The sequence below is a fragment of the Triticum aestivum genome, chromosome 7B (assembly GCF_018294505.1).
Source record: "Triticum aestivum cultivar Chinese Spring chromosome 7B, IWGSC CS RefSeq v2.1, whole genome shotgun sequence".
Classification (NCBI taxonomy): Eukaryota; Viridiplantae; Streptophyta; class Magnoliopsida; order Poales; family Poaceae; genus Triticum; species Triticum aestivum.
Genome location: NC_057813.1, coordinates 468321546 through 468332729, shown reverse-complemented (window position 1 = coordinate 468332729; position 11184 = coordinate 468321546). Strand labels below are relative to the sequence as shown.

Below are 11184 nucleotides of genomic sequence, written 5' to 3'. Positions count from 1 at the left end.
CGTGATTTCGGGAAATCCCTTTTGGAGCTCGGGCTCCGGTGAGGCCTCCAAATTCAAATTTAAAATTTTATTGAAATTCGTATTTTTACATTTCAAAAAATTCTGAAAAAATTACAGATATACATGAAGGCATAATACACACATGTGTAAATTTTTAATTCAAAATACATTGAAATGAGGGCTGTGCAAAAAGACAAATCTGGGGCTGTTTAACACATGATACTATTCATCCTCCCAGGTCATGGATTTGTCTTTTTTGTACAGCTCGCAACTCAAGGTATTTCATCATGAATTTTTACACATGTGAGTTACATCTTTATATACACGCATATTTTTTTTCAGAATTTTTTGAACTATAAAAATTTGAATTTGAATTTTTCAAAAATAAAGGCCTCCATGGAGCTCGGCCTCCAAAACGCCTCTCTCCGTGATATCTATCAAGGCTAAGCTGGCGTGATTACTTTGGCCACCAAACTTTCTTACTCTTGCCGCTCATTTCGTTTCGTTCGTTCTAAACAAAGATCTGATAAGGCCTTCCAGTATCAATCCTTGCGTCAGTTCGACCACGAGGGAATGGGATGGGATATTCGGATCACATTGGAATACTAGTAGATGCCGTTCTGAGCCCGGCCGGACCATTCATGGCAGTTTTGAAGGACTGCAGACGAGTTATTTTTAGATCTAAAAACAAGCGAGTTGGCAATAATGGAGCACTGCGACGCGCGCGCATGGTGCCGGTGATGTGTTGGACCATTCCTGCTCCAACCAGATCTAGCTCATGCATGACTCGGCAACTCAGAGCTCGACAGCTTTTATTATTCATCAACAATGTCTAGCGTGACCGGACACCGACCGGCCAGCACGCATTCAAGGACGTGCCAACACAACACACTGTGTACACACTACGCATCAGCCCATGGCGAGCTTATCGTCGGAGCCCGGGCGGCGGAGCATCTCGATCACCCCTGCGTAACCGGACGAAGAAGAGGAGGACGGGTTGACGATGCTGCAGTTGAGGCGGATCTCCCCCTGCGTGCCGGTCTTGGGGGCGATGTTGCCCATCTTGATCATGGCGGCGATGAACTTCTCCTTCCACAGCGTCTCGTTGGCGGCGAAGGCGTCCACGAAGCCCTTGAGGGTGGCGTTGCGGATGAGCTGGTCGTCGGAGAAGTGCAGGCCCAGGTTGAGCTGCACCAGCTTGTAGTAGTTGTTGTCCAGCACCACCGGCGTGCTCAGGTCGATCTCCGTCGTCACGTTGGTGAACTGGCTCGTGTTCGCCGGGCACAGCGCCTCCAGCAGCGCCTGGTACGCCGGGCTGATCGTGCCGCTCGCCAGCCGCTCCCGGTTCCTCACGATGAAGGAGTTGCAGTGGGAGCGGCCCAGGGTGTGGGAGCCGGACAGGACCACCATGTCCTCCGCGGTGAGGCCCCTGTCCCGGAACCCGCTGACGAGGCCGTCCGCCGTCAGGTTCGGCCCCGGGAGGGTGAACGCGCCGGCCTCGGTCGAGAGGTTCCCGTCGCGGCGGCCGGAAGGGACCTGGTAGAAGGCGTTGCTGCCGGTGATGTTCACGCTGTCCCGGGCGGCGAAGGCCAGGATGTCGGCGCACGACACCGTGCGCGGGCAGCTCTGCTCCAGTGCGGCCCTGGCGGCGTCGACGAGCGCAAAGCCACGCAGGCTCGGGTTGTTCGGCGCGGCGTCACGCTCCGGCGTGCCTCCGCCGGGGTTGACGGACAGGAGCACCGAGGAATCACAGCCCTGGTGGGTTCACATGGGATAATATCGTAATTAAGATGATGTATGTACTAGTAGTAGAATTTGATGCATTATTAATTGCACTGATTAACTATAGGTGCATGTCCTAGTCTTAACCGGTACTAGTACTACTGTGTGATGCTGCTGTTCAACTACTACAGTATTAATCTTGTGTTTATGGAAAGAAAGGAAATTGCCGGCGTGCCATTCTTGAATCTAGCTAGCTGTTGCAGAAAGGTAGGTGCTGGACGGAGACAAATTAGACATTTTCCACCTACGTCCATGACACAGTAGGTACGACGTAGCAAGCATAAATACAGGTTTGCTATTTCACATCTAGACGTGAAATAGCTATCTCACATCTAAGTTTATGACCCTTAGATCTTTTGTCTTTAAGATTCATACAACTTGTTCGGTTTCGTTTGCGCCCTCGCTTGTGTCGCGTTTGTCACACGCGGCGGCCCGTGTCTAGGTCCATACGAGGTGGGGCGGCCCGTGTACTGTGTCGCTCGTCCGCACATGGCAGTTGTGGCCTTTTGTCGATCGTGGCCTCTTGTGTTTTTTTTGCGGGTAAAAAAAGAAGAAGAAGAAGTGTGTACACCCGCCTGCCCGTTGTAGGCTTTTTTGTTTGTTATATGGGTCCCCATTTTTGTGCTTTGTGGGCTTTCAGCCAGGAGAACGCGTAAATTGTTTTTTTAGGGGAGAGGAAAGTGTGTCAGTCGCTGTGTGTCCTTTGTAAGAGCTTCCTCTCAGTTGTTTGGTTTTTGTCTCCGTGGAGCGTATGTGTGTGAATGAGCTGACCAATGAAGTACTGGTTTTGGGAGAAGCTTCCAACCGTTTTTTTTTATTTTTTCTCTTTTTATTTTTTGTTCTATTTATATTTTTTACAGTTCATGATTTTTGTTGGTTCCAGTTGCAAGTTAATCATCAACTCGCAACCGGACACACCCTTGTTTTATTCCAGTTTGTAGGACAACCTTTGATTGTTTTTAGTTGTAGTTGCAAGTCAACAATCGACTTGCAACTGGGTTTGGCCCTTTTTTCGCCCCAGTTGCAAGTCCATCATTGACATGCAACTAGGTCCTTAATTTTTTGTTTTGCGTGAGTTATAAGTTCGCCCATGACTCGCAACTGCCGTGAGATTTTTTGACCCAATTGGGTTTGACCTTTTTTGTACCCAATGGCAAATACACTATCGACTCACAACTAGGACCATAATTTTCTTTTCCAATTGCAAGTCCACCATTGAGATGCAAGCGGGCATTTTATTTGATAAACATTTTCTATTGTTGAACAATTTGTGAATACGTGCATTTGTTGCATGTCCAGCACCATCTCGCAACTAGGGCTTGACTTTTTTGGTCTAGTTGCAAGTCAACCATCGACTTGTAACTAGGCCCCTTGATCTTTTATTGGTTGCAGTTGCAAGTCAATCATTGACTCGCAACTAGGCCCAACCTTTTTTACGTCCTAGTTGCAAGTCAATCATGCGCTCACAAGTCGAGGATGTAGTTTTGTCTTTGCCCTAGTTGCAAGTCCACCCTCAACTCACAACTCGGGAGGGGGGTGTTGTTTTTTTTTCTTGTTTCATGGTAGTTGCAATTAGACCCCGACCTACAACTAGGGTTTTCTGTCGGCCCAGTTGCAAGTCCACCCTCGACTCGCAACTCGGGGGGTGTTGTTTTGTTTTCATCCCTAGTTGCAAAGCCCTCCCCCGACTTGCAACTCGAGGCATGTAGTTTTTGTAATCACCCAAGTTGCAAGTCAACCATGTACTCGCAATTCAGGATGTCATTTTGTAGTTGGCTTAGTTGCAAGTCCACCCTGGACTCACACCTCGGGCGGGGGGGGGGGGGGGGGGGTTAATTTGTTCTTGTTTCATGGTAGTTGCAATTAGACCCTCGACATGCAACTAGGGGTTTCTGTCAGACCAGTTGCAAGTCCACAACCGACTCGCAACTCGAGGGGATGTAGTTTGTAATCGCCTCAGTTGCAAGTCAACCATGTGCTCGCAACTCGAGAATGTAATTTTTGTAGTTGCCTTAGTTGCAAGTCCACCCTCGACTCGCAACTCGGGGGTGTTTTTTCTTGTTTCATGGTAGTTGCAATTTTTCCTCGACCTGCTACTAGGGTTTCTGTCGGCCCAATTGCAAGTCCACCCCCGACTCGCAACTCGAGGATGTAGTTTTGTAGTTGCCCTAGTTGCAAGTCCACCCTCAACTTGCAACTCGGGGGGGTGGTGGTCGGATGTAGTTTCTATTCACTCCAGTTGCAAGTCCACAATCGACTCGCAAGTCGAGGGGATGTAGTTTGTAATCGCCGCTGTTGCAAGTCAACCATGTGCTCGCGACTCGAGATGTAGTTTTTGTAGTTGCCATAGTTGCAAGTCCATCCTCGACTCGCAACTCGGTGGGTGTTGTTTTTCTTGTTTCATGGTAGTTGCAATTTGACCCTCGACCTGCAACTAGGGTTTTTTGTCAGCCCAGTTGCAAGCCCAACCCCGACTTGCAACTCGAGGGATATAGTTTTAGTATTCGGCCCACTTGCAAGTTAACCATGTGCTCGCAACTCGGGGATGTAGTTTAGTAGTTGCCCTAGTTGCAAGTCCACCCTCAACTCGCAACTTTGGGGGATGTAGTTTGTATTCACTCAAGTTAAAAGTCCACCCCCGACTTGCAACTCGATGGGTGTAGTTTGTTATTTCTCTAGTTGCAAGTCAACCATATGCTCACAACTTCGGTATGTAGTTTTGTAGTTGCCCTAGTTGCAAGTCCGCCCTCCACTCGCAACTCGGGGGGGGGGGGGGGGAGGTGTTGTTTTTTTGTTCTTGTTTCATGGTAGTTGCAATTAGTCCATAGACCTGCAACTAGGGGTTTCTGTCGGTCCAGTTGCAAGTCCACGGTCGGCTCGCAACTCGGGGTGTTGTTTTGTTTCCACCCTAGTTGCAAGTCCACCCCCGACTTGCAACTCGAGGCATGTAGTTTTTTTAGGGGCCCAATTGCAAGTCAGCCTTCGACTCACAACTAGGGCGCGTATATTTTGCAGGGGCCCAATTACAAGTCAACCATCGACTCACAATTGTCCGTGTGCGGAGGGACTGGCCCAGGAACACTCGTCGGCTATTGTAATTTTTTTTGGACAAACAAACAAGAGACAATACGTGGGATGATGTCATACTTAGATGTGACATAACTGTTCAAAAAAATTATCCATGTTTTGGGAAAGTGTTAGTGTTTCAGAAAATATTCAATTTTTTAAAAAAAATAATTGCATTTTAAAACCTTTTTGATATTTTTAAATTGTTTGTGTTTTCAAAAATGTTTGCAACTACAAATATTGTTCACATTTTTATTAAAATATTCTACATCTATTAGTTTGTTCACAATTTTTTAATAAATGTTCAAAAAGGTTTCAAATCTGACGATGTAGTGAGTTCCTAAATATTCACGCTGATTAATTATCACAATCATCCATTTATTCTAGTGGCTAGAAGACACGCGTTAAGTAGCTGGAGGTTGGTAGTTCGATTCCTTCTTAACTGTGGCTTTTGTCTTGCAACGTTTTCTTGTTTCTTTCTGAGACGAAACAACACACTTAGGATTTTTTCCTGTGTGCTACAAACCAACAAGCTTCGGTGCCTAGCTGTGTATACCGGCCCAGTCGAGACGCACTCAGCTTGTTTAGCAACAACGGAGATACTTGGCTGGACAACCATCAAACAAAAAATAAACGAACCAGCTGTAGAAAGTTGTCAATGAAAGAGCCACAAACAAAATGTGACATCATGTTAGATGTGAGATATTATCTCACATCTAGATGTGACATAGATAGACCCGCATAAATATAATCATCTATGCATCATATACCATGTTTGACTAGTCATAGTTTGAGTATTTGGTAGTCGCATGTACGTATACTTCAAACAAGTATGTGGATAATTGTCCAACTTCACTGAATAGTCCATATCTGTAAAAACGTGACACCTAATTAACCTACCACATGGTAGGTACGACGTAGCAAGCATATACTACTAATATTTCATCTAATCATCTGTGCATCATTTCATGTTTGACTATTCGTAGTTACTTAGTAGTCTCATGTATAATTGTCGAACTCGCTGAATAGTCCAAACATGTGAAATGTGACACCTAACCTACCAAACTAGCTAGCGAGGTGACACGTCGTTAACGTATGATACGTGGTCAAAACAAGAGTGACCTCCACATGTTTCACTCGATTAATTGATTAGTGTTGGTAGTCACCGTCGCCTACCGTGTTGTTCAACTCAAAATCGTTACGTTCAAAGTTAATTGTCTTTGTGTACACCTTTTAGCACGTCCTTCCCTTTCAAGAAGGATTACAGGCTTATCGCTACCCTGACGCAGATGTAAAGTTTTCAGTTAGTTGGAAAGTTTCTAGTTACCATGCATGTGACTCCAATTGTTACTATCTTCTCCAGAGACCCCTCTTTAGTTTCTCCTCCATTTCATGCCAACAATAAAGTTGGTTATAACTGTTCTCGCCACCATGTATATGAAAAATATACTGTATATGCTTAGTTAGCTTTGTATGCAATTGCAAACTAAGAACCAGCCCGTCCGAGTTTATAAATCCTAGTATAATTGGCATAAGTGCTTTCACATTTTTGGAACTATTTTAGGCTTTGTAGAGTACAAAAGCAAAGCAACTGTACGTGCGCGACCGCTCCTGATCGTATACATGCATGCAACCGGCACGCACGCACAGACGTACCTCGACGAAGCAGTCGTGAAAGTGGAGGCGGATGAGGCCGGCGGCGACGCCGGAGTTGGTGGCGAAGGCGGCCGTGACGGCCTGCCGGACGATGGCCTCGGCGTTGGGGCAGGTGGTGTTGTAGAACCCCACGCGCAGCTGCGCGCGGCTGTGGACCGGCAGCTGCAGGCACAGCACGGCGGTGAGCAGCAGACCGGCCAGGCTGCTGCTGCTGCTCGCCATGGCCGCCGCACGATGTACTCCTAGCTAGCTAGCGTAGCTGGTACTGCTGCTGCTCACCCTCACAAGGACGGCACAGTGAGCGTCGACTGCACAACGATAATGGGTGCTTAACGCGCCTGGCTTGAGTGGTTTTTATAGAGCGAGAGGTAGGGTTTTTGGTTTGACAAGTCACCAGGGGTGCGTGCTGTGCAGTGCAGGTGCGGTGTACTTGTGCCGGCCACGGTACCAGAGGAAGAGTCCTGGATAGGCGTGGGCGAGGTGCTTACTGGTATTGGTGTTGGGTAGTTTTATTATTATTCGCGCTGGACCGCCTTTCTTGAACACGCGTGGCGGTGAGGTGGACGCCTTGCCTCGTGAGTTCCCACCATGGCTGCTAAAGTCAAGGTCGGGAACTGTAGCACGTAGGGGCCCTGATTGATCATCTGCCCGCGTCGACCCGACGTGGTGTTGGATTGATACATACACACGGAAAAGTAGCCGGCCGGCCGTCTCTTCTCCCGTGCCAGTCGTCAGGCGACCAAGCGAAGCCAGAACAGTCACCGTGAGGCGTATTATTTTTACTAAGTGACCTCTGAACGACCTTATTTTGCCCACTGACCTCTCCCACCAAAAAACTTATTTCATCGCCTGGCCCCATTCGCGTGGATAGTTAGGCGCCACAATTGCACGTCGCCGCGCCATCCAGAAAGGTGCCTTTGACCGGCCCCGGTCCACGGTCGTCAGTCACGCCGCCAGCATGGCGCCGTCATGAAGTGCCATATCCTAAGGCACGTCACCTGTTTTACTATCATGTCGTACGGTTAGGTGTCTTAAAAGCATGACACGCCTCATTCCTAGGCGTTTATAATTACGTTCCCGGAGCGTCTAACTTTTTACCACGATGACCAGGGGCGGACCCACGTTCATGGGAGTGGGGGCCTAGGACCCCACTCAAAATATGAAACTTCAGTGATATTTCTTTGAAATTTCAGAAATTTTTTCCAAAACTATGTGAATTTGTACAAAGTATGCCCCCACTCCCATAGTTTGCCCCCACTTAGAATAGTTTCTGGGTCCACCCCTCACGATGACTCCGTTGTCCTGCTGACACGCCGGGTTGACTGGCGCGTCTTGCTTGCCAGATAGTCTGATTTTTTTGACAGAAGGCAGGCCGTCTGATAAATTGTGTGAGATGTTGTCGTTTACTAAAGGACTCAGACTCTTCAGATCCTCCAACGTTCCCGTTTTTCCGTTGCCGGATTCGTAGGCGCGTTTGGTCTCTTTAAATACGTTTGCCCAGCATTCGCACATCCCCATTCTTCCCGTGAAACCCCCATTTCTTCCCGCCCGAGCTTCTTCCCCTCCCAATCTGCGTGGCTGAGCTTCTTCCCATACCAGAAAGGAAGGATGCCAGCATTCCCTACCATGAAGGACGTCGTCAAACCCTCTGGCCGTAGGAGCTGCAAGCAGGTATTTTTGTTCTCTAACGCTGTCATCTCCTTGTGTTACAAGTATCGCCCTCCGATCTGCCCCTCTCCGATCTGCCTCCAGGGCAAGTGTTTATTGTGTGATGATATGAATCTTGAACTCTGTTACTAGGTATGAGTACATGGTCTTAGTGCTTTGGAATATATGGTCTTAGGGAAGTTTATTTGTGTAGTGAGATGAATCATGAACCCCGGCTGCGAGTTTGTTCCTGCATGATCTGAATCTAATAGTTGATTAAATGTTTATATTGTCTGTTGCAGATCAATAAGCTATGGATGGTTAGGTTCATTGTCCATAAAGCATCTTCCCGTCAACCATCACCTGAGCCATGGATGGAAGAGTCAATCACTATTGAAAATCTGAAGGAACAGTTGGTGCAGCACGGGTTGGGCCAAAATGATTTTATGTACTTGTTGGCGAATGTAGTAATTTCAAAAAAATTCCTACGATCACGCAAGATCTATCTAGGAGATGCATAGCAACGAGAGAGGAGAGTGTGTCCACGTACCCTCGTAGACCGAAAGCGGAAGCGTTTAGTAACGCGGTTGATGTAGTCGAACGTCTTCGCGATCCAACTGATCCAAGCACCGAACGCACGTCACCTCCGCGTTCGGCACACGTTCAGCTCGATGACGTCCCTCGTACTCTTGATCAAGTTGAGGCCGAGGGAGAGTTCCGTCAGCACGATGGCGTGGCGACGGTGATGATGATGTTACCGGAGCAGGGCTTCGCCTAAGCACGACGACGATATGACCGAGGTGTGTAACTGTGGAGGGGGACACCACACACGGCTAAAAAATCAACTTGTTTGTCCTAGGGTGCCCCCTCCCCACGTATATAAAGGAGGGAGGAGGGGAGGGCCGGCCGGCCCCTAGGGCACGCCCAAGAGGGGAGTCCTACTAGGACTCCTAGTCCTAGTAGGATTCCACCAAAAGGGAGAGAGGGGGAAGGAAGGAGAGGGAGAGGGAGTAGGAAAGGGGGCGCCGCCCCCTTCCCTTGTCCAATTCGGACTACTAATCGGGGGGGGGGGGGCGGGGAGGGGCGCGGCCTGCCCCGGCGGCCCTCCTCTCTCTCCAATAAGGCCCATGGTGACCCATTAGTTCCCCGGGGGGGTTCCGGTAACCCCTCCGGCACTCCATTTTTACCGAAACTATCCGGAACACTTTCGGTGTCCGAATAACATGGCCCAATATATCAATCTTTATGTCTCGACCATTTCGAGACTCCTCATCACGACCGTGATCTCATCCGGGACTCCGAACAAACTCGGTCATCAAAACACATAACTTATAATACAAATCGTCATCGAACGTTAAGCGTGAGGACCCTACGGGTTCGAGAACTATGCAGACATGACCGAGACACATCTCTGGTCAATAACCAATAGCGGAACCTGGATGCTCATATTGGCTCCTACATATTCTACGAAGATCTTTATCGGTCAAATCGCATAACAACATAAGTTGTTCCCTTTGTCATTGGTATGTTGCTTGCCCGAGATTCGATCGTCGATATCATCATACCTTTCAATCTCGTTACCGGCAAGTGTCTTTACTCATTCTGTAATACTTCATCCCACAACTAACTCATTAGTCATATTGCTTGCAAGTCTTATAGTGATGAGCATTACCGAGAGGGCCCAGAGACACCTCTCCGAAACACGGAGTGACAAATCCTAATCTCGATCTATGCCAACCCAACAAATACCTTCAGAGACACATGTAGAGCATCTTTATAATCACCCATTTATGTTGTGACGTTTGATAGCACACAAAGTGTTCCTCTGGTATTCGGGAGTTGCATAATCTCATAGTCTGAGGAACATGTATAAGTCATGAAGAAAGCAGTAGCAATGAAACTATAACGATCATAATGCTAAGCTAACGAATGGGTCTTGTCCATCACATCATTCTCCTGATGATGTGATCCCGTTCATCAAATGACAACACATGTCTATGGTTAGGAAACATAACCATCTTTGATAAATGAGCTAGTCAAGTAGAGGCATACTAGGGACACTTATGTTTTGTCTATGTATCACACATGTACTAAGTTTCTGCTTAATACAATTCTAGCATGAATAATAAACATTTATCATGAAATAAGGAAATAAATAATAACTTTATTATTGCCTCTAGGGCATATTTCCTTCAGTATCCCACTTGCACTAGAGTCAATAATCTAGATTACAAAGTAATGATTCTAACACCCATGGAGTTTTGGTGTTGATCATGTTTTGCTCGTGGAAGAGGTTTAGTCAACGGGTCTGCAACATTCAGATCCGTATGTATCTTGCAAATCTCTATGTCCCCTTCCGACACTTGATGACGGATGGAATTGAAGCGTCTCTGGATGTGTTTGGTTCTCTTGTGAAATCTGGATTCATTTGCCAATGCAATTGCACCAGTATTGTCACAAAAGATTTTCATTGGACCCGATGCACTAGGTATGACACCTAGATCGGATATGAACTCCTTCATCTAGACTCCTTCATTTGCTGCTTCCGAAGCAGCTACGTACTCCGCTTCACACGTAGATCCCGCCACGACGCTTTGCTTGGAACTGCACCAACTAACAGCTCCACCATTCAATAAAAATACGTATCTGGATTGTAACTTAGAGTTATCCGGATCAGTGTCAAAGCTTGCATCGACGTAACTATTTACGACGAGCTCTTTGTCACCTCCATAAATGAGAAACATGTCCTTAGTCCTTTTCAGGTATTTTAGAATGTTCTTGACCGCTGTCCAGTGCTCCACTCCGGGATTACTTTGGTACCTCCCTGCTATACTTATAACAAGGCACACATCAGGTCTGATACACAACATTGCATACATGATAGAACCTATGGCTGAAGCATAGGGAATGACTTTCATTTTCTCTCTCTCTTCTGAAGTGCTCGGGCTTTGAGTCTGACTCAATTTCACACCTTGTAACACAGGCAAGAACCCTTTCTTTGACTGATCTATTTTGAACTTCTTCAAAACTTTA

General features: G+C 47.2%; 1 protein-coding gene across 1 annotated transcript; it reads right to left on the bottom strand.

The window, feature by feature from the left end:
- Positions 1 to 783: 783 nt before the first annotated feature.
- LOC123157228 (peroxidase 1) lies at positions 784 to 6842 on the bottom strand. The gene is made up of 2 exons (XM_044575483.1): positions 6505 to 6842; positions 784 to 1755 (listed from the first exon to the last, which is right to left on the bottom strand). Exons 1-2 carry the CDS (start codon positions 6724 to 6726, stop codon positions 910 to 912), a joined length of 1068 nt encoding a protein of 355 aa, XP_044431418.1. The 5' UTR covers positions 6727 to 6842; the 3' UTR covers positions 784 to 909.
- Positions 6843 to 11184: the final 4342 nt, after the last annotated feature.